Source organism: Heterodontus francisci, chromosome 4 (assembly GCF_036365525.1).
Source record: "Heterodontus francisci isolate sHetFra1 chromosome 4, sHetFra1.hap1, whole genome shotgun sequence".
Taxonomy (NCBI): Eukaryota; Metazoa; Chordata; class Chondrichthyes; order Heterodontiformes; family Heterodontidae; genus Heterodontus; species Heterodontus francisci.
The window spans coordinates 133,565,235-133,589,152 of record NC_090374.1 but is presented as its reverse complement, the minus strand read 5'-3'; the positions used below and the strand labels follow the sequence as shown (position 1 = coordinate 133,589,152).

The following is a 23,918-nucleotide window of genomic DNA, read 5'->3' as shown; positions in this document are numbered from 1 at the left end:
CAGCCAATGAGAAGGGGTGGTGGGCAAGGATAAAATCCTCTAATGACTGGAGTCATGCATAGATTTTTACAGCACAGGAATAGGCCATTCTGTCACTCGAGCCTTCTCCCACCCCTTCTCGTCTAATCCTATCAGTATATCCTTCTATTCTCCCTCATGCTTATCTAGTTTTCCCTTAAATACATGAGAGGATGGTCGTTGTTGTTCAAGACCAATCATTGCATCCCCATGACATTACTGCAGAAGTTATCTCCCCTAAGGATCTAGCCAAGTTTGTAAATTCTAACATGAGGAAATAGTGGGCATAAAACTGTGTTCTGCCACTGTAGAACCTTGAATGTCTACAGCAGAAATTGAGACCATTTATGCCATTATGATTGTGCCTACCTTTTGCTAGAGCAGTCCAAAGATAATCCCATTACCCTTCTGAATGTTCCTGTAGCTTCATTTGCTTCAAATCTTTCCATTTTAAAACCAATCCTCTCTGTCTTAACTGCTCCCTATAGCAAAGCATCCCATGCTCTTAACAGCTGTGTAATTTCTCTTGACCCTTCTCATTCCTGCATCATTTTTAATTGGCACATCATCATTAACTTCTCCACAAGAAGCAGTAGTTTTTTCCTATTCACCCTATCAAAATCTTTTGTAATTTTAAAAATTCTCATGACCTTCTCTGCCTCAGTTGAAATAGTCCTAAATATCATCCTCCTCATTCATCTCCAATCTGAATAACCAACATTTAGCCTAACCTTTTTGTTTCATATCTGTCCACTAACTTTCCATCTCTGCTGATCGCTTTCTTAGATCAAACACCTACATTTTTCTAAGGAGCCTTCTGAAAGTCCAAATGCATTTACATCTGCTGCATTCCCTTTATCTATACAGTGACCCATCTCCTCCAAAAAAACTTCGACTTTTCAATCATGACTTGCTTTCATTAAATCTATGCTATCATTGATTATTCCAGACATCCCTCAATGCTCACTAATGTGATCTCGAATTATGGATTCTGAGTTTGCCCACGACCGTTATTTGATTACCAGCCTTTAGTTACCCAGTTACTCCTTCTCTCCCTTTTTGAACAAAGTTTTTGCCTTGGCTACAGAATAATTTCTTTTGGAAATTTATAGCACAGGTTGCGAAGTTAGTGTTGGCATGTTGCACAATTTTTTAAACTTGGAATTCAATAAATTTGCAGTTGTATTATAAGATAAATCTGGAATAATTTTAAAACTTGATGAATATTATTTTGGACACTCTGAGCATGAATTCATAAATAGCATGTGATTTGAAGTGAGATAATAAAACTAAACCTTTTTCTAATTTGCTTTTCAGGAGCCTTTTGAGGATGGCTATGTAAATGGAGAAGAAAGCAGTCCAGCTGAGGAGGCTGTGTCGAAGCATGTTACTGACAATAAAGGTGTTGTAAAGTTTGGCTGGGTTAAAGGTGTTCTGGTAAGTAATTGCTCTCTCTTCTTCAATGGATATAGAACGGGTTACTCCAGATATTTGGTGATATCAGTTGAGGTTTTTTTTGGAATAGCTTTGTGATAGAACTGCTCTTGGGGCCTTTTTAGAAGCCTTTAGAAGTTTTATAGCTTTTAGTTTGGTACTGGACGTGCAGTATAGCTGCAGCTTTGCATGCCTGCACCTGCTAAATTACCAGCGCACAGCAAAATGCTCGAGTCTTTGTTGTAAGGATGACTTTCTTTTGTATGACTGATGATTTCTGGACTTCGAAGGCACAACAACCACATTCCCATGTCTTTTATCTTCAGCAAAAGTCGCAATGTGGGGGTTCATGCAAAACTATTGCCTTACATTAGAGATTCCTCACTGATTAATAGCTCCCAGTTCTAACTGCATTATGATGTGACTTAGTGGGAAAAATGAAAGCAAATGATCTCTTCTGAAGACGCAACTTTAATGCAAGGAACTTCTTCATTTTTTGCAAATGACCACTTCTTGCTGTCTAGATCCTCCAAACTAAACTGTGCATGTCAGGAAGTTAACTGTTTAACTTGGACATTAAATTACAAAATTGATTTTTATCATTTTAGAACAATGTATGAGATCTAATGGGCATGGGCTATGTGAAAATCATCCATCCATTTAAAAAAAAACATTTTGAAGTCATTAGAAATTCCATGACATTGTACATCACTATGGCAATCTGCAGCATAAACAAGTAAATAAGAGGAATGAATTTAATTCAAGCTGTTTTCAACTGTAGCAGGTATAACTGAATTGACAGAATATATCCGAGTAGATTTTCAAATCAGTATGGTTCTGATGGTATTGAGGCTTTTTAAAACAGTAGTTTTCAAATGTTTTAGCCAAAGGACACCTTTTCAAATGGATTGGTAATCATGAATCCACACCCCTCCCCCATCTAAATTACAATGCTATGTGTGATACTCATAGTATGAAAGTTCTGCTTGCAAAAAGGATGTTTTTAGAAAAATAAGTATTTACTTAGATATCATTGAGATGGAAGTACCTGTGTCTATCACTCCAGGAGCTCAGCGAGAGTCGGAGCATTGGCGAAGCAGAGCATGCCACTGTTTGTTCAATTTAATATTGACCACAGTGCCTGGGTAATCTCCCACCTGTAAGGCTGGCTTTGCATTGCAGAACTCATAGAAAGTTTCTATGGACCCCAGTTTGAGAACCACTATTTTAAAAGAACTATTACAAAATACAAACTTGTACTGCTAATCAACTGCTGGACATTGGAAATGATTAGTTGAGAGAAACATTTTCTACTGATTGATTACAACCGCTCTCTGGTGGGGTGGGGGGAGGGCGGCAAATGGAGGTGACAAACGGCCTGTCTGCCTCAGGCCGATTGGGACCCTTAAATGGCCAAGTAATTGCCACTTAAGGGCCTCCTCCTGCCACCATTGGTATTTTACCAGCGGCAACTGGGAACTTCAGAACCCGTGGAAGCTGTCAGGTGAAACTTGGTGGTCACCTTGGGCCTGGGGGGTTGGTGGGGTCCTCTTGATGGGGTACCTGTACCGCACAGAGGATGCCCTTCACCCCCGCAGCAGCACAAGCTGTCCCTGCTGGAGTACCTTGCTCCACCCTCCTGAACGACCCCCAGCCCCCTTGTCTCTGGCGGGGCCTGAAACCCCACTCATTTTTATGGAGGCCAACGTCCATGATCCTCTTTTGGCTGGGCACAGTCCCAGTAGTGGCCCTGGCTTCCAGTGGCGTGCTGGGACTGAGGAGCTGCCAGCCGATTGATAGACCACCAGCTCTTGGAGGCGGGACTTCCTGCCTCAGAGGGCCAGAAGTCCTGCCCAAGGCCAATTTAAGGGCCCAGGGCCAAGTAAAATTACAATGTGGCCACCAGGCCTGGTGGAAGTGGGCTCATCCCTGACCTTTTTGGACGGGGCCTTTGCCCCACCATAAAATTCTGACCGTTGTATCTTTGCTGGGACTTTGGTCGAGCAATCCAAAATTAACCCCTTTATCCTCTTCCTTCCCCATGCCCCTGTATTTTGCTCCACTTCAAATATTCATCCAGTTTTCTTTTTTAAAATATGAAATGGTCTTGGCATCAACCACTCCCTGTAGTAAAGCTTTCCATGTTCTAAGACTTCTGTACTCCCTAAATTGCCAAGGACCCTCTTTTGTTCCCCAAAGTGATTTGTATTTTTTTTTTTAAAGTGCTGAAGATTCCATCATGATTCTTGGAATATTGGGACTGAATTTAAAAAGAAACTTTTGGGTTACTTGGGAAAGTTTTTTAGTCGGATTGAAATGCTCATAAATTGCTGGGAAAATTTGCATGACTACAAAGTGTTAATTTGTATTTGGTGCACCAGCAGCAATAAATCAAGGCAGATTTAGGTTACCACACCCTTTAACCTCGCCAAGGGCATGATATTAAATTTTCTGAAAGGCTTTTGCAATAATCTGTTTTATTTCTAAGGGATTTCACTTTAAAATTTTTAATTTATTGTAGGATTGTGGAGACTCTGATTATCATTGAGGAAAGAAAAACACTTTTTTAAGTCATTAGAGAACTGCATTTATATGGCATGTTGGCTGCATGACGTGCAGATGGGCAATGAAGTGCTTTTTTGAAGTATAGTCACTCTTATTTAAGTACACATAGAGCTAATTTTGTGAACAGAAATGAGATAAATAACCATACTTTTTGTGTCGTTAGTTCAGAGAAATGTTGGCCAGGGCGCACAACTCTCTAGTGCTATAGAACGTTTTTCTTCCATCGAGGTAGGTAGATGGAAGCCTCAATTTGGCGTCTTCTGCCAAAAGATGACCCCCTCATAGTGCAGCACTCCCTTCAGTCGCCTTTTCACCACTTCTCTCTTTTTTTTTTCCTTTTTTTTTGCATGAAGCATAGTTATTCAATTATTTTGAAGTTATTTTCAGCACAATGATCCTTTCACCGTGTCCCTTCCCTAGCCCTCCCCGCCACACACAATCCTTTTCTGGATCTTCTCTCCAGACGTGATTGACTTGACATCTTGCTATATTTTCTCAAAGAAAATTTATTTTATTTAGATTCTATAAGACTTCAACTCGTCATGATCAGCACTGAGCCATGTAACTAATAAGACTATTTTAGTTCCTTGACAAAGTTAAATGTGATGCTACAACTGTTATTAGTGCCTGTTTGAAAACATGCTTCATATTCATAGAGAAATCTACAGATGTACGAAAGTGTATTATACTTATTACTATAACCAAAGGGAAGAGAATTCAATGACGTTTTTAATTAAAATTTTATCTCAATAAATTGATTTGTAAAATTTACCATAGCACTTGTTTAAAGTTTTCTGTCCTTAAAATAGATAATTTTGTCTGTTGAAAAGTTAATTGAGAGCTTTGTTTGACAGATGTAGATGTTTATCCAGTGCCTTACTTTGGGTGTCAGCTGTGGCTCAGTTGGTGGCACTGTTGCCTCAGTCACAAGGTTTTGGGTTCAAGTCCTGCTTCAGGACTTGAGTGCAAAAATCAAGACTGACACTCCAGTGCATTACTGAGGAAGTGCTGCACTGTTGGAGGTGCTGTGTTTCAGATGAGACGTTAAGCCAAAGCTTCATCTGCCCTCTCGGATAGACGTAAAAGATCCCATGGCACTATTTCAAACAAGAGCAGGGAGTTATCCCCAGTGTCTTGGCCGATATTTATTCCTCAATCAATATCATTAAAAAAAAATTATGTGGTCATTATCACATTGCAGTTTCTGGGTGTTTGCTGTGCTCAAAGTGACTGCAGCATTTCCTACAATAGTGACTGCACTTCAAAAGAAAAATTTCATTGGCTGTAAAGGTTGTGAAAAGCACTATATAAATGCAAGTCTTTTTTTTCTTTCAAATCGATTTGTGCAGTTGGTGCACATATTTTCTAGTCTTTTACTGCCTTCTGGTCCAAATAATACAATTAAATTGCATAATTTTAAATGCAGTTCAGATGAAATTCAAGCAGAATGATTTAGTTATGCTTAATTCACTGCCTGCTTGGATGGCACTGCAGATTGGTAAGAATTTGGAATATGTGATCATCAATCTTTTTTTGTGCTCACGCGAAACCTTTCCCTATCCACTAGGTACGATGTATGCTAAATATCTGGGGTGTGATGCTCTTCATCCGTTTGTCATGGATTGTTGGCCATGCTGGGATAGGTATGTGGAATATCAACTTTTTTTTTTCTCTACTGATCTTTCTGTTGCTTTGTATTTTCTTTTGTGGGCTTATCTTTAAGTGCGATTTTTTTTTTTTGTTTTTTTGTCTAGCCTTTGTGTTGAATTGTAATTCACTTGTTAAGTGGTTCAGTCATTTGCAGTAATGTGTTGAATGTAATATAAGGTTGTCGTCTTTCCTGATCTTAATTAAATGCTAGGTGTTGAAATTGAGCACATTTTACAGTTTGCAGTGAAACATAACTATTCATGGTACAACTAACTACAAATTAACTATTTCATGGGAGAATCGCTAAAAGATTTGGAACTTTTTTCCCCAAATATCTTACAGCTCTTCATTATAACGTACATTCATCAGCTAACCTATTCAAATGGTCATTTTGCATGGTTATGGACATTATACTCTTCCCACACTTGTATCAGGGAATAACTGAATGCTTTGCTTTCTATTCTAGCTTAAAGATTCATCTTCATCTCTGTAAATTAGTGTCCAAAGCACCCGATGGCCATAATATCTAAATATGTGAGGTAGTTTATAAATAAATGTAAATATTTATCCAGACAAGTTTAACCTTTCTTTTGAACTGCTATTGAAAATGTCTACTAAGAAATATTTTTTGTTTGTTCTTCCCTGGAATATTCCTTTTTTAATTTGTACTGTGTTGCTGCAAATCCCTATTCTTAAATAACCCAATTAACGAAACTGTTTCCAAGGCTAAGCTGTATTATGGGGAAAGGATTATGGCTCAAAGGTAGCAGCTAATTAGGACAAGTGTTGCATCCAGATTAATAATGAGATTGATTTTACAAGACTTTGCACCATCAAATAAACTTATAGTTGGTAGTGTACTTATGTTTGGATTATAACTTTCATCTAAAGGAGGTATATTGGGATGCAATGCTTGGACCTAGGGGCGATATCCACCACCCCCCCCCCCCCCCCCCCCACCCCTGCCCTGCCACAGAACTAGAAAGCTTTCATATTTTGAGAGTTGCACTCATGTTTTTGTTTTATATCTGCCACCTTGTATAATGATCTGGGATAATTCTGGTTCCTACCTAATGCTATTTTATCACACCAGCAATTATTTCAGATTTGCCAGAATCCACTTTGCTCTGAAGAATTTGAGATCTTCTTGCTGTCTTTTGGAAATGTGCAGGAAGTGGGAGTTATTCCTGTTTGCAAATTAGTTGAGTGTGGGGTCGTCTTGTCGCCAAGTTTGTCTTGCAGTAGTTCTCCTGACTCAGTTATAGAGCTGTGGCAGCACAAATAATAAGGTTGCAAGTGGGTGTTTAGAATGTGGAATACTCTGCTGCAAACTGTTGCTGAAGCTGGGCCCTTGAATTATTTTCAAAAGGAAATTAGATAGTTGTTGAAAAGGCGGAAAGTTATTAAAGGTTATGGGGAGCGAGCAAGAGTAGTATTAAACTAGACTTGTATGGAGGAAAAATGGTGCAGATTTGATGAGTCAAATGATCTGTTTTTATGTGTTGTAACGTACCACATTTTTGTGTTTGTAGTTTGAGCTGCTTTGAAAATCATTTGGATTCTCAATGGTTAGTTTCCAATACTGGTGAATACATGAAGGGAGGGCCTGGGAGAGAACATTTGGAGTAATATTGGGAAAGATCGAGGAGCAGTTTGTGTGCCTGGCCTCTGGGAAGTGGACTATTGCACTGGATATTGAGTGTGAAGAATTGGAAGTAACAATGTTTAAATAAATTTATTTTGTTTATTTTTAAACAGTAAAGCTTTTTTAAAGTCAAGCCATAATTTTAGGTGTTGGGAAAACAAAGATGCCTGTTTTTGGCAATGGCCCACAAGTACATGTATTCTGAACTTTTATATCATAATGTTAAACTCCTTATTTCAAATTCACAGTTGGGCGTTATAGGAGAGTTCTGTCAGCCCTGTTCAAACTCCTTGTGTATATTGGCTCATGGTTCTAAACTTAAATATTTGGTTTCTAGTGGACTCATTTAAAGTAGATGAACTGGCTGTTGAGAAAACTACTTTAGTCACATCTCTGACTGTTAAGTTAACTGGAGCTTGGGTTTTTTGTTTATAAAATTCTGTGCAATTGCACCTTTCGCTTTGATTAAAATGTAACCACTCTTACTGTGGCTGGGATTTTTAAATAGTTCTAAAATTGCATTATTTGCTGTTTCTGCATCAACATTGTAAAATAAAGCCATGAAGTTCCTTTCTTGCACTTTTTAAGCCCATCAGAATCTATTTTGAGATACTACCTTAATTTGTGTAAACTGTTGACAACCAGGTCCTAATGGATATGTTGCCTCTGAGTTATGTAGTTTTGTCTAACTGAGTTTATCAAATTATTTGAATTACTATTTTTATTAGATTAATATTTTAATATACACCTGTACATTGTAATTCATACTCCTGTTCAGTGCATGCAACATAGTGGTAATGTTCAATCTTGATTTTCAGCATTATTAAATAAAGACATTCCACTAATCTGAATCAGTCTCCCTTCGTAGTTTTTAGTTTTGGGATTTTTAAACGTACTTTTTTTCAAAACTTAACTACATGGGATTCAAAACGTTGCTAGCTGCAATCTCGGGAGTTTGAATCTTGATTTCCTTTGTAGTGGAGGTGGACTTATTTTCCTTCTGTTATCTCCCAAAAAGTATTGATACATGCTGGGACATTGTTCCACAGCTGCTTAGTCTTTCAGTATCACATGCAAGTGGCTGTTCTATTGGAATGGACCTCTACAAGATGAGTACTGGGAGGATGTTGGGTGAGGAGGTAACTATGGTACCCCGTTGCCTATTGTAGTTAAATTAGTTTAACTTAGACCAAGATCTGAATCTGGGAACTGCCCAGTCTGTACACCATATGGTGAATTGACTGTTAAATTGATGAGTGCAAAAAATGCTTTTATTCAAAGTGGAGTTCCAGCTACTTTTTACAGGATTTACTCCTGTCATCAGATGCAGGGTAAATTGTACTACTTTCTGCAGTGCACTTGATGTGCATCCCATATCCATATTGATCTTCGGATGAAAATATTGAATCCAAGGAGGATGTTGATGGCCAGCATGCATTCTGATCGTTCCATTAAACAACCCTACTCACGGTATAGAGTTCTAATTTTCTGTACTGTGTAAGTGTATGTCTGTGCATTTTGACATTCAGCTTTCACAAATTGATGTTTTCTGCAGATTTAGTTTATTTTGTGTAGGCGTTTTATAACTGAGGCAGCTATCATTATTCAATGAACAGGGCAACCCAAAATTCTACAAACATCAATAAAATTTGATAATGGCTTCTTATTCTCTCTTATCCTCTTTTCTATGCTCCCCATCTTTCCCTTTTATTGCATAAAGTAACATAGGGAAAGAGGGAGAAAGTAGAATGATTGTTGTATTGGACTGCCATTTCTTTATTGCAAACTGGTCATTACTTTCCCCCCCCTCTAATTTTATCATCTCAGTGCTGCAGTGTTGTGTGGGCCTGCTATAAATCAGTTGATGGTAGTGTACCTGGACAGTAAATATGTGCTCTGTGTAGCACATTAAACCACCTCCTTGCACTGAACGTGTCATAACAGTTTTTCCACCTGTTGATTATGCAGTATTCCAGCTACAAAAAGTGACTGTGTAGACTGATCACGTGGTATTTTAAGTTCAACAGATACAATTCATATTTTCAATATTTCACTCTGGTATTAGTCTTTGGTGTAGTACAAGTGGGAACGAAGGAAATTTGGCAGTATACCTTGTATTTTACATCATATGTTTTGTGACTGGGGGGTGTTGCGAGACCCGAAGAGAACCCCAAGACCATTGGATTTCTAACACACTCATCATACTTCTGTATTTGTTGATATAATCTCACTACTTTTATTTCAGTTGCTGTGAGCTAATATTTAATGCGCTGATAGCATTGTTTATTATGTGTAGCAGACGCTATCTTTTGGAAGTTAAATATGGTTTTAGCCTTCAGCATTTAAAATGGGAATTAAATGTAAGGTAATTGCCATTTAGGAAACCTTTTCGATCATTGTTAAATGGGAGTTCTTGTCGTGCTTGCTAAATAATGCAGTGCTAACTGTGGTATGTTTTCAAGTACAGGGTGTTGGTGACATCATTTTTTTTTTTTGTGCCTATCTTTGTTCAGTTGTATTGTAATCAACCTCCACATCTGCAGCTTTTTTCGTCTCTGGATGCCCATCATGCTTCCTTTGTTTGTTTTTAATCATTTGTTGTATGAACCTGCCAAATGGTCCTTTTATGTACAGTAGACCTTTGGAGACATTGATGTTTCTTTTTTTAAAAAAAAACTGTCTCGCCTATACAGACCATTCCCATTGTTCATTTGTTCAGTGTGAGAGCTGGGGAAATGTTAGCTAATATGCTAAATTGGGAGAAGTGAGGGGAAAAAATCTTCTAAAATGCCTTGTTAGAACTGATTCTATATTGCATAAGACCCATGCTAGCAGCAACAGCTCCTGAGAGTCCCAAATATTGGGAACCAGTGCCATCAGTGTGGATCTTAGCATAATCTTAAAAGCAGCAGCTTAGATCTAACACTTTAACTTGAAGGCATACCTTTCAGATTGACCTTACAACTGCACTAAAAGATATTGAATTTTTATTATGTTTTAAAAATCTTTTATAAGCTTAAACGTAAAGCAGTTTGGAAGTTTGATATAAGTTGTTTAGTTAATTTTATTCTCTAAATAGGATGATGTAGAGAATGTTATTTCATGCATAGAGTAGTGTTGAACAGCATTTGAGAATCCAACAAAATTGACAGCACTGAACTGTTTGGTACAGTGCAGGCATGGAGCAATGTTGGTCATTAGCTTTTATATGTTTAATACAGTGATAGCATTATATATGTTCGCTATATTGTAGGGAGGTAGTGATTAATTTTAAAGCTGATTATTTTGTAAAATTTATTAAGTTAAACTGGAATCCAATATTCATGTCCTTGGTTCATAGTCCTTCTGTATTGCAATCTTGTCTAAACCTAGTCCTGAGTGTCAAAGTAATCTTGTATGCCTCAAATTGCTGTTGCTAGGACTTAACTCATTGTACATTTAAAAAATTGAAAGCTACAATGTTCTTTTAGTTTATTGAAACATAATTTTGAATGTTGTTTCAAACTTCCTTGTGCGAGTAACATTTATTCTTCTGTAAACAGGTCTTGCTCTTGTCGTCATTGGCATGGCGACTGTTGTGACCACTATCACAGGACTATCGACTTCAGCTATAACTACCAATGGATTTGTTCGCGGAGGTAATGGTTTCAGGTTTCCACCTTAGCAGTGTATTGATGTCATTGTATTGTATTTGATATTTTGTGTCTCCGGGATCTCAAATGCATCTCATCACATTTCCTCTATTCTTCACATGATTCACTTTTTTTTTCTTCAATGACTCCTTTTATGTCACTGAAAAATAATTGAAAGATGGCTGGAATCCATGAAGCATTTTTTAAAAATATAATGCAACAATGCTTTTATTCATGTGTTCAGTTAGTAATTTATTGCTCTAGAAATAATTTACTGCTCTGCTGAGAAGCAACAGCCTTTGATGGGCGTGGAATTCACTTCAAGGTGAAGTTTTATTTTTAACTGTCTTAGATTTGCACTCGGCTAACTTCCTGCAGTGAAACATAATAGAATTTAATGTGTTTGATTAGCTGCAGATACTTTAAATACTTGTGTACATGGAGCTGGTTATCCAATAGTTCAACAAGAGTTTCAGATGAAAAATTTTTTCTTTAAAAAAAACACCGTTTTGATCATCATGCATGTAAATTTAGAGTCAGAATCGGTTATGGCATAGAAGGAGGCCATTCGGCCCATTGCTCCTTGGAGAGCCGGCATGGACTCAGTCCCACTCCCTCGTTCGATCCCTGTAGTCCTGCAAACTTATTTCCTTCAAGTGCCCATCAAATTTCCTTTTGAAATCATTGTTACTGTTTCTATCACCCTTGTGGGCAGCGAGTTCCAGGTCATGGCCACCCGCTACGTTTATTTAAAAAAAAAAGTTTTTGCTCATATTCCCCTGCATCTCGGCCAACACTATATAAATCTGTGTACCCTAGTCCTTGTACCATCCATTATAGGTAACTGTTTTTCCATCTCTAACTTGTCTAAGCCTGACTTACTCTTTTATGCATCTGAATCAAATCACCTTTGCTTCAGGGAGAACAATCCCAGCTTTTCCAACCTAACCTTGTAACTAAAATCTGCCATCCCTGGAATCATTCTGGTAAATCTCCTCTGCACCTTCTCCAGGGCCCTCGTGTTCTTCCTTAAGTGTGGTGACCAGAACTGGATGCATTACTCCAGTTGGGGCCTAACCTGAGCTTTATAAAGGTTCAGCATAACTTCCCTGCTTTTGTACTCTATGCCTCTATTTATAAAGCCCAAGATCCCATATGCTTTGCTAACCACTCTCTCAATATGTCCTGTCCCCTCCAAAGATCAATGCACATGAACCCCCAGATCCCTCTCTTTCCTGTACACACTTTAGAACTGTGCTATTAAGTATATATTGCCTCCCCCTATCCCTGCTGCCAAAATGCATCAGCTCACACTTGTCAGTATTAAATTCCATCTGCCACTTGTCTGCTTAGTCTGCTAGCCTGTTGCAGGTGGTTTGTATCATCCTCACTGTGTGCCACTGCAAGTTTGATATTGTCGGCAAATTTTGACATTCTACTCTCTATTCCAATATCCAAGTCATTTAAAGCAAAAAAGAAGGCAGTGGTCCTAGCACTGACGCTTTGGGAAAACCACTGTCTACCATCTTCCAGGCTAACTTTCAGACATTTATCATGACTTGCTTTTTTCTGTCCTTAAGCTGACTTTTTTTTTCCTCCTTTATCCAATTGGAGATTGACCCTCTTATTCCATAAGCCTCAATTTTGTTCATCAGCCTTTTATGTGGTACTTTATCAAACGCTGTCTTAAAATCAATATAAACAACATCCACCGTATTCCCTTCATCAACCTTCTGTTACTACATCAAAAAATTCAATTAGCTTAGTCTCTAGATTAGTTTCTACCCCTCCCCATCCCCTTTTTCCCCCCTCTCCCATTTTGGTAACCTTCAATGAAAACCTGGGCTGAGGGGTTTCGATTCTTTTTAAGATCCTTTGCCTCCACTCATTTTAATGCTGAATTTCTTATTGGCTTGATTTGGTGATGACCTTATCTCAATGGCCCTGACTCTCTCCACAGGTGGGAATAATCTCTCTTTTCGTGTCTGTCTATCAAACTCCTCAGCATTAATTTCCCATTAAATCACAGTCGAGTCGTTAGGTTGCTCTTCTCTGTCAGGAATGTGAGCTCCCTGTTCCTGTGTGTTTTGAGCTGGGCTTCTTGCCTCCCCACCAGAATCTAATTTTACATTTACGTTCTAATTCTGTGTATGAAATTGGTAAGCAGATGAGGCCCACTGTCATGATTGTAGTAATCAAAATTGGTTCAGGTCTCTTAGTTCTTACTTTTTCGCACTTCATCAGAAAGATGGCACCTCCAACAGTGCAGCACCCTCTCACTATTGGACTGAAGTGTCAGCCTTGATTTTTTTTTTTTCTGCTCAAGTCCTGAAGTGGGACTTGATTCCAAAACCTTGTGACTGAGCTGCGGATGCTACCAACTGAGTCATGACTGACATGCAACTGATGCAAGTGCTCATTTTTAATGTGTGAGCATAGACTGAGTATTGGCTGGCTATACCTACGTGCTAATATAACTAAGCTTGATCCTGTCCTCGCTCAATATAGACATGTGCACACATTCCAGCAGGGGTCACTGGTTAGTGACTAGGAGTGGGAGTGAATAGGTTCATTGATGACTTGCAGTTGGTTTTGTTTGCTTTTACTTTTTACATTGAATTCAATGATTTCTCAAGATCAACTTGTGTTTCCTGGTTCTTTTTTCTGCTGAGAACCAAGGACATCTGTTTTGAAAAGTTGAGATAATGATGTGCTTGCCAAAATGAGACGTTTGGGACCAAACAGTCAGGTTTTCAACTTTTCTTTAGAAAACAGATAATGGAACAATATCACGGTAACTAAGATTTGAATTCTCTACCATTTTATGATTTTTCCATGCTGTCAAGCATGAGAGAAAGTTTTGTTCTCTGCAGGGTCTTTTTTTTAATGTGCTTAATCCCTCCTTACTTATTAAAGCTGCAGTGCTCATGTTTGCAAAGGTGTTTGTCCATTATATAGATAGGAAAATGTACTGAAAGCACTGAACAATCTATTTTTCATATTTGCAATTAGAGGGCTGAAATCAAAGGTAGCTACCCATATATCATGGTAATACTTGCAAACCTAAATAGTATAATTGTGCAGAACTAAACTAAACTAGTAATAAAAATAGTAATACCTGATCAGGTATAATATGCAGAAACAGGAAAAGCCCACAAATTAGAAGGAGTCTTGCTTGCTTAGTTATCAATCTATCACTCTTGCTCTCGTTTATCTCTAACACTCATGTTCTCGTCTTTTAGTTATCTATCTAGCTCCCTTGTTCACAATTTTTTTTTAATAGCTCATTCTTGTTCTTTTCTATAACTTGCTGCTTGGACGCCTTCTCATCACTCCCTTGCCGCCTTGCTCGCTCTGTCTTTTAGTGCAATTAGAATGGGACATTCAAATGATTACATTCCCTGCACTCCACCACCCCCTCCCCCACCCCCCCAAAAAAAATCTTTCCTTCAGTGTCACCTCCCAAACTCTCAACCTTCACCACCTAGAAAGGCTGCATGTGCTTGGAAAAACCATCACCTCCATTTTTTTCACCCTTCCGCTTGCCTCCCCTCCCCTCCCCTCCCCCCAAATACACACACGATCCTGATGTGGGCATGTATCATGCTGTTATTTCAATGTCAATGTGTCAAAATCTTAGAACTCCTACCTTACAGCTTCGTGTAACTGCAGTGGTTTAAAAAGGCCCACCATCACTACCTCGGAGAAACTAGGGACCAATGTTCCTGTTCAGTGATGCGTGTGCACGGTTCTGCAGCAGTCCGGAACATACTGCACATGCCTTTATTCTGCATTAAATACCATGCAAAAATTTTTTAAAGGGACCATGCATTGATAAAACTGGCTGTGCACAAGAACGAATTTTTCAGGGGAACACTGCTAGGGATGGTCACTAAATGTCATCCTTGCCAACAATGCCCACCTCCTGAGAATTCCTCTTATAAATAAAAATTGTGTTCCTCCTTTTACTGCTCCCACCCCCCCCCCCCCCACCCCTTTCCATTTAAAAATGCTGATGCCTGCTGCAGTACTGTTCTCTAGTCAGCTTTTTCCACTGGTACCTTTTTATTCAAGTGACTGTTCTTCTTCAAGAATGAGTCTAGATGGTGAATTGGTGGGCTAGTCACCATGGAGGATAACACCATTATTTTGGTGAGATTCTTAGTGCTCTTAATAATTCAAGTTTTTTGTTTTTAAAAAAGCCCATCCTGTTCTTGCCTGACATCCACACTTTGCAACACCAATCTGCATTTATACAGTACCTTTTCATGTAGTTAAATGTCCCAAGACACTTTGCAGGAGAATTATCAAACAAAATTGACACCAAGCAACATAACATATTGGGACAGATGACCAAAAGCTTGTTCGAAGAGTTGGGTTTTAAATAGTGTCTTAAAGAAGGATAGAGAGGTGGGGGAGTTCAGAGAGGGAATTTCAGAGCTTGGGTCTAGGCAGCTGAAGGCAAGTCTGGCAGTGATGGAGAGTTGAACATCAGTGATGCAAAGTAGCCAGAATTGGAGGAGCGCAAAAATTTTGGAAGGCAGTAGGACTGAAGGAAGTTAGAGGGTGCAGAGAGGCCATAGAACTCATCCTGAAGGCACTGAATCTCAGACTGAATTTATCTCCTCACCAGTCTGTCATGTATAAACAACTGTGCCTTCTATAGATCGTATGAATAAAGCATTTGGATCAAATGATCATTTTTTGAGTGGGTTTTGTTTAATTAAAGTCTGCATAAATTTTGGAGGGTTCCATATTTGGAGTTGGCAATTTACAAAATTTATACAAGCCCTTTTTCTATTTTGAATTCAAATGGCATAATTGGAAATAAAAACACAATGCTGGAAATATTCTGCAAATAAAGCAGCATCTATAGATCGGGAATTAGACTTCATGATTCAGGTCAATGACCTTTTCATCTGAACTTTCATCACTGGGCCTTGTCTAATGACTTCTTTTGAAGGCACTTTTAAAACAAAAAACTTGATGTATTAAGAGCACTAAGAATCTCCAAAATAATGGAGTTTATCTCTCTTGCTCCCTGTTTCTCCTCTCTCCTGTTCAACTACCATCCTGGCAATCTAGATCAATCTAGATATTATCTCTGTCTCTTATTAGCAATAATATTGATTATGTCATCTCTACATGGCTGTGTCGTCAGTATTAATGGCATGAAATGATAGGTGGTATTTCCCAAGCTTGGTTTCAGTGAAACTAGTGATAATGTGATCCAGTAACTTCCTCTTCTATAGGGAGATGCTAATGCAAAGGATCCCTCATGATAACATTCAGAGCTATAAAATTACCTTTTGGTAATGTTGACCGCAGTTATCTATTGTTCAGACGGCAGCTTAATTTCTGAATTAACTATAACTGATCTGAGTTTCATTTAGTTTTCTAATGACACTCAGTTGGTTTTACAATGCACCTACTAGTTCTAGAATCTTTGGACCACTGTGAGCAGGGAGCCACTGTTGCACTGTGTATTGGTATCTCTTTGGAGTGTGGTTGGCGAACTCCATATGTAGAAAAGACCTTGCTAGCCACATTGTTTAAAAATTGAATGGTATTGTGGAATGTTCCTTTCAGTTTCAATTTAAAAAAAAAAAAGGAAAGTTTGTACGACTACTGATGTGAAGCCAATATCAAGCAATAACACATCTTGACTTCCACGCTGCCAGCCCAGACTGAGAGCTTTATCCTTTATTTTTCGCATCAGTGCACAAACTTTCAGCATGGCAGAGGTATCAAACCGCTACAGAAAAGTTGAATAAAGTAAAACTGATGGACCACCTGGCATTGACCCAGGCACCAAAAATATTAATGGGGCACCCTGCCCAGTTGACCCTGTAAAGTCCTCTTTACTAACATCTGGGGACTTGTGCCAAAATTGAGAGAGCAGTCCACAGACTAGTCAAGCAACAGCCTGACCGTTGTATTCACTGAATTATACCAGACGGCCAATGTCCCAGACTCCCCCCTCATCAATAAAAGCAAAATACTGCAGATGCTGGAAATCTGAAATAAAAACAAGAAATGCTGGAAATACTCAGGTCTGGCAGCATCTGTGCAGGGAGAAGCAGAGTTAATGTTTCAAGTCAGAGATCCTTCTTCAGAACTGGCAAATATTAGAAATGTAAAAGGTTTTTAAGCAAGTAAAGCAGGGTATGGCAAGAGATAACAAAAGTGAAGGTGTTGATGGGACAAGGTCACAGAGTATAACTGGCCAGAAGGTCATGGAACAAAGGGGAACGGTATGTTAATGGTGTGCTGAAAGACAAAGCGTTAGTACAGAGAGAGTGTGAATGATTGTAACGCACAGAGCACTCCAATTACAAACATTAAAAAAACCAAAACAGTGGGGAAGCACAGTGGAAACAAACTAAACAAACTGAAAAACCTAAAATAAAATAACCAAATAAAAAAGGAAAACGAAAAAAAGAAAAAGTAACTAAGCATAAAAAGGGGGACCTGTCATCCTCTCTCATCAACCTGGCTATGTCCTGTCCCATTGGCAGGACAGATCCGCCAGAGGTGGCGCCACAGTGGTATACATTCGGGAGTGAGTGGCCCTGGGAGTCCTCAATATTGATTCTGGACCACATGAAGTCTCATGGCATCAGGTCAAACATAGACAAGGAAACCACCTTCTGATTTACCATCCAATGCCCTTCCTTAGCTGATGAATCCATGCTCCTCCATGTTGGCGCCCACTTGGAAAAAGCATCAAGGATAGCAAGGGCACAGAATGTACTCTGGGTGGGGGCTTCAATGTCCATCACTGAGTAGCTTGGTAGCAACTCTACTGACCGAACTGGCTGAGTCCTGAAGGACATATCTGCCAGACAAGGCCTGTGGCAGATGGTGAGAACCAATGGAAAAAACCTACTCTGATAATGAAGCAGTCCATGCCTGCATGCGATAAGATCTGGACAACATTTGGGCTTGAGTTGTTCAGTGGTAGGTAACAGTTGTGCCACACAAGTGCCAGGCAATGATCATCTCCAACAAGGGAGAATCTAACCATCTCCCCTCGTGATTCAACAGCATTACCATCACTGAATCCCTCATCATCCTGTAGGTTACCATTGACCAGAAATTTAACAGGACCAGCCATATAAATACTGTGGCTACAAGAGCAGGTCAGAGACTGGGTATTCTGCAGCGAGTTACTCACCTCTTGACTCCCCAAAGCCTGTTCACCATCTACAAGGTGTAAGTCAGGAGTGTAATGCAATACTCTCCATTGCCTGGATGAATGCAGCTCCAGCAACACTGAGGAAGCTAGACACCATCCAGGACAAAGCAGCTTGCTTGATTTGCACCCCATCCATCAACGTAAACATTCACTCCCTTCACCACCAATGCATAGTGGTAACAATGTGCACCATGTGCAAGCTGCATTGTAGCAACTCGCCAAGCCTCCTTCAACACCACCTTTTTAAACCAGCCGTTATCTAGAAGGACAAGGGCAGCAGATGCATGGGATCCCTACCATGTGTGGGTTCCTCATTAAGTCACACACCATCTGACTTGGAAATATAGCAGCCATTCCTTCACAGTCGCTGGATCAAAATATTGTAACTCCCTTCCTAACAGCATTGTGGGTTGTACCTATACCACATGGATTGCAGTGGTTCCAGAAGGCCGAGACATGGGTCTGATACCAGTGACGAGCTCGCTGTACAATGTGTCCTTGGGGATCCTGCCATCTTCCATGCGGCTCACGTGGCCAAGCCATCTCAAGCGCCGCTGGCTCAGTAGGGTGTATATGCTGGGGATGTTGGCTGCCTCGAGGACTTCTGCGTTGGAGATACGGTCCTGCCACCTGATGCGAAGGATTCTGCGGAGGAAGGAAGATGGAATGAGTTGAGACGTCGCTCTTGGCTGACATACGTTGTCCAGGCCTTGCTGCTGTAGAGCAAGGTAGTGAGGACACAGGCTTGAAGCACTCTGACTTTTGTGTTCCGTGTCAAGTGCACCATTTTCCTACACCCTCTTGGCCAGTTTGGACATAGCAGCGGACACCTTTCCTGTGCGCTTGTTGATTTCTGCATCGAGAGACAGGTTACTGGTGATAGTTGAGCCTAGGTAGGTGAACTCTTGAACCACTTCCAGAGCGTGGTCGCCGATATTGATGGATGGTGCAATTCTGATATCCTGCCCCATGATGTTCGTTTTCTTGAGGCTGATGGTTAGGCCAAATTCGTTGCAGGCAGCCGCAATCCTGTCGCTGAGACTCAACATCCCACACTGAAGTGTGTCTGCAAACGCAGCATCATCAGCAAAGAGGAGTTCCCTGATGAGGACTTTCTGTACTTTGGTCTTCGCTCTTAGACGGGCAAGGTTGAACAACCTGCCCCCTGATTTTGTGTGGAGGAAAATTCCTTCAGAAGACTTGAACGCATGTGAGGGCAGCAGTGAGAAGAAGATCCCAAACAGTGTAGGTGCGAGAACACAACCCTGTTTCACGCCACTCAGGATAGGAAGGGGGTCCGATGAGGCACCGCTATGCTGAATTGTGCCTTTCATATCCTCATGGAATGAGGTGATGATATTTAGTAGCTTTGGTGGACATCCGAGCTTTGCTAGTAGTCTGAAGAGACCATGTCTGACAAGGTCGACGGCTTTGGTGAGATCTATGAAAGCAACGTAGAGGGGCAACTGTTGTTCGCGGCATTTCTCCTGTAGCTGGCGAAGGGAGAACAGCATGTCAATGGTGCTTCTTTCTGCTCGAGAGCCACACTGTGCCTAAGGGTAGACACGCTCGGCCAGCTTCTGGAGTCTGTTTAAAACGACTTGGGCGAAGACTTTCCCTGCTATACTGAGTAGGGAGATTCCACTGTCGTTGCAGTCACCGCGGTCACCCTTGTTCTTGTAGAGGGTGATATTGGCATCGCGCATGTCCTGTGGTACTGCTCCCTTGTCCCAGCACAGGCAAAGCAGTTCGTACAGTGCTGAAAGTATAGCAGGCTTGGCACTCTTGATTATTTCAGGGCTAATGCTGTCCTTTCCAGGGGCTTTTCCACTGGCTACAGAATCAATGGCATCACTGAGTTCCGATTTTGTTGGCTGTTCGTCCAGCTCATCCATGACTGGCAGAGACTGGGCTGCATTGAGGGCGGTATCAGTAACAACATTTTCCCTGGAGTACAGTTCTATGTAGTGTTCCATCCAGTGGTCCATTTGCTTGCATTGGTCAGTGATTGTGTCCCCTGATTTAGACTTGAGGGGGGGGGCGATCTTCTTGACGGCCCAAAAACTCTCAATGCCATCATATGTTGCTCTGATGTTTCCGGTGTCGGAGGCCAGCTGAATACGACTGCATAGGTGTTGCCAGTAGTCGTTTGCACAGCGCCTGGCTGTTCTTTGTGCAGCGCTTCTGGCTGCTTTAAGTGCTACGGATGTTAACTCGCTGGGGGCTTTCTTGTAGTTCAACAGTGCAGTGCGCTTAGTGGCCATGACAGGTTCAAGCTCTTCAAAGTGAGATTAAAACCAGTCTGCATTCTGCTTCTCAAGTTTGCCAAAGGTGGTCATTGCTGAGTCATAGATGGCATCTCTGTGGGCCCACTTCGTCTCTGCGTCCCCTGCAGGAGTGTTTTGAAGGGCTTTTTGAAGTGAATTTAGAAACTTATGTAACAGCTGTGGATAAGAAATTCTGTTAGTGTTGATGCGCGGGCGGCCCTTCTGTTTGGAGTGATGTAGCTTCTTTGGTTTGAGTCTAACTTTGCTGCACACCAGGGAGTGGTCGGTGTCACATTCCGCACTGTGGAAGCTGCATGTGATTTGGACACTGTTTATAAAGGTTCGCCTTGTGACGATGAGGTCCAGCTGGTGCCAACGACGTGATCTTGGGTGTCTTCATGAAACCTGGTGACGTGGTTTAGTATGAAAGAATGAATTGGTGATGCAGAGGTTGTGATAAGTACGCAACTCTCGCAGTCTCTGTCCATTCTCATTCATCCTTCCAATGCCATCGTGCCCAAGGCAGGAGGGCCATGAGTCATGGGCGGCCCCCAGCAGGAACAAATGTTCGGTATTAGGAATGCTACTAATGATATTATGGAGTTCATTGTAGAACTGGTCTTTAACTTCAGGTGGGGAGCAGAGTGTTGGTGCATAGATGCTGAGTAGGTGTACTGGGCCAGAGGCAGTGAGCAGTCGGATGGACAGTATGCTTTCCAAGCCATTTGAAGGTTGCTCTATCATGCTGAGCAAAGAGTTTCTGATGGCGAAGCCCACTCCATGTTGTCTTGGTTCTTCAGGATACTGCAGTGACTAAAATAGAAAAAAGTGATTAAATTATCAACGAGATTAGATTAGATTAGCGATACAGCACTGAAACAGGCCCTTCGGCCCAACGAGTCTGTGCCGACCATCAACCACCCATTTATACTAATCCCACACTAATCCCATATTCCTACCAAACATCCCCACCTGTCCCTATATTTCCCTACCACCTACCTATACTAGTGACAATTTATAATGGCCAATTTACCTACCAACCTGCAAGTCTTTTGGCTTGTGGGAGGAAACCGGAGCACCCGGAGAAAACTCACGCAGACACAGGGAGAACTTGCAAACTCCACACAGGCAGTACCCAGAATCGAACCCGGGTCCCTGGAGCTGTGAGGCTGTAGTGCTAACCACTGCGCCACTGTGCCGCCCTGGGAGAAGCCCTTACTAAATGGAATTAATTTGTTTGAAAATATTTACTTCCTACATTTCATTTGTGCATTTTGGTTTGTCATACCATATTTAATAGGCTTTAGTTTTTTGCTAGCTGGTAATAAGTTCAAAACCAGGCTAAACACTAAATCTACTTGTATCAAAATAGTTTATAGAAATCATAGTTTTTTTTTAAGACTTTACAATATTCCTGGGATAAGTGGTCAAAAATCCCCTCAAATGTTTTTTTTAAATTCTTTTTCTCTCCAGAGGAAGTTACTTAAACAATGGTGACTATCTTCAGTATGAACTAAATATTCTTTTGAGGCTTATCAGTTAATGTTAATCAGTTACCTCAGTCAAGCCCGAACCTTTAACCACCCAATGACCAGGTGTTCCTGGATACTGACCAGGAGTGGGAACTTAGTTTTCTTTTTTAAATAAAAAAAAGTCAAAGTTTAGCCATCTCAGCAATGTTGAAGCTAATTTGAATACAGTACTCCTATGTGAACTTCAACCTTTGCAGGAAACTTTGTACAAATGATCTCTTCCTGATGTCTGCAGCTGTTTGCAAGTATTGGCTTATCCATCATTTCTCAAACACTTCTTGAATGGGACCATGAATATATATTTTTGTAATTTCTGTATACACATTTTCTTCAAACTCAGTTGGCATCAAGAAGGATCTTGAGAACCTGAGTCAAGCAGAGGAGACAATGGCGTAGAGTTTCCATTTAGTTTATGCTGATTTTTACTAGTGGAATTTTCAGCACACGTTGCTTCACATATAAATGGACCTTACACAATCTTTTAATGCAGGTTTCAAAAAACATCATAGTGGAAACCCAAAAAAAACTGGTCATGTCCCCAGATCGAAATAATAAGCATGACTAATTTCGGCCAAGAGTGACCGTTCAGGGAAGCTCTTCAAAATAAGCTAGTCTTTTTGGGTGCAAAAGCACTAGTAGGTATATTTTGGAAATTTTTAAATACAGTGATTTGTTAAACTGACTAGTGCAGAGAAATGAAACTAGTAAATGGTTCAGTATAGTTTTTTTAAAAAAAACTAATTTTAACAGAATTGTTACAGCACAGAAGGCCGTCATTTGGCCCATTGTGTTTGCACTAGCTGTCTGAAAGATCAATTCACCTAATGCCATTCCCCCGCCGTCTCCCCGTAACCGTGTACATTCTTTGTTTTCAGATAACAATCTAATTCCCTTTTGAAAGCCTCCATTTGAACCTGCCTCCACCACACACTCTCAGGCAGTGCATTCCAGACCTTAACCACGCGCTGCGTGGAGAAAGATTTTCCTTTTATATCACTTTTGCTCCTTTTGCCAATCATTTTAAATCTGTACCCTCTCATTCTCGGTCCTTTCACAAGTGGCAACGGTTTTTCCCTATCCACTCTGTCCACACCCTTCATGATTTTTGAATAACTCCGATCAAATCTCCTCTTGGTTTTCTATTTTCCAAAGAAAACAGTACCAACTTCTCCAATCTATCTCCGTAACTGAAGTTCCTCATCAATGAAACCGTTCTCGTGAATCGTTTCTGTACTTTCTCTAGTGCCTTCACGTTTTTCCTAAAGTCCACCCAGAACTGGATGCAGTACTCCAGCTGAGGCCAAACTAGTGTCTTATAGGAGTTCATTTGCAGAGTTAAAAGAGTTATTCATGTGTTGAACTAGGAACCCTTTTAATAAAAAAAATTGCTTTTTTTTTGTGATAAACCCATTTTGCACTAATAAAATTGCACCAGGTTACCTGTCTTAAATTTATCAATGAATTTTTTTTAATGCATGAAGAAAAGGCTTTATGTTATTTTATTTTTTATTATGTTCCCTGCTTGTGGTTCAAGGAAGATTTTGCATTTGTGCTTATGGAAATGACTTTGGGCGGGAACATGTACCGTAACTTCATTTCGGAAAAACCATGCACATTCGAGCGCCCAGTTTGCTAATCGTACCCAAAGTGGAAATTCCAACCCACAGTTTGAGTCTTGATTGCCAAAGTAGGTGATAGCTGGAGAGAAGTGAATGTTCACTTTCAAAAGTTTTAGTAAGAAGTTAAATGAAGGGCTAGATTTTAACAGCGTGCCGCAAATCGTGGCGGCGCACTTTGAAGTCAGCGGTCTACCTGCGTGGAGCGGCTGCCGCTGAGCTCCTGCGATATTTCGCGCGGGGGCTCATTTAAAGGGGGGAGGGGGGGGCGGAGCGGCCGTCCCGGATGACGTAGAGGGGGAGTCCGCTCTATCCCAGGCAATGGCATCTGCCGCCACCGCCATTTTTAAAGGGCTTCAAG

At 40.6% G+C, this 23,918-nt stretch overlaps 1 protein-coding gene across 2 annotated transcripts in view; it reads left to right on the top strand.

The window, feature by feature from the left end:
- slc12a2 (solute carrier family 12 member 2) overlaps positions 1-23,918 on the top strand; it is a 245,127-nt gene that overhangs the window by 75,370 nt on the left and 145,839 nt on the right. For both annotated transcript variants that reach the window (XM_068030181.1, XM_068030180.1), the window contains exons 2-4: positions 1,336-1,455; positions 5,585-5,660; positions 10,855-10,950. In XM_068030181.1, the coding sequence (XP_067886282.1) occupies positions 1,336-1,455; positions 5,585-5,660; positions 10,855-10,950 (292 nt within the window). The remainder of the gene's footprint in view (positions 1-1,335; positions 1,456-5,584; positions 5,661-10,854; positions 10,951-23,918) is intronic.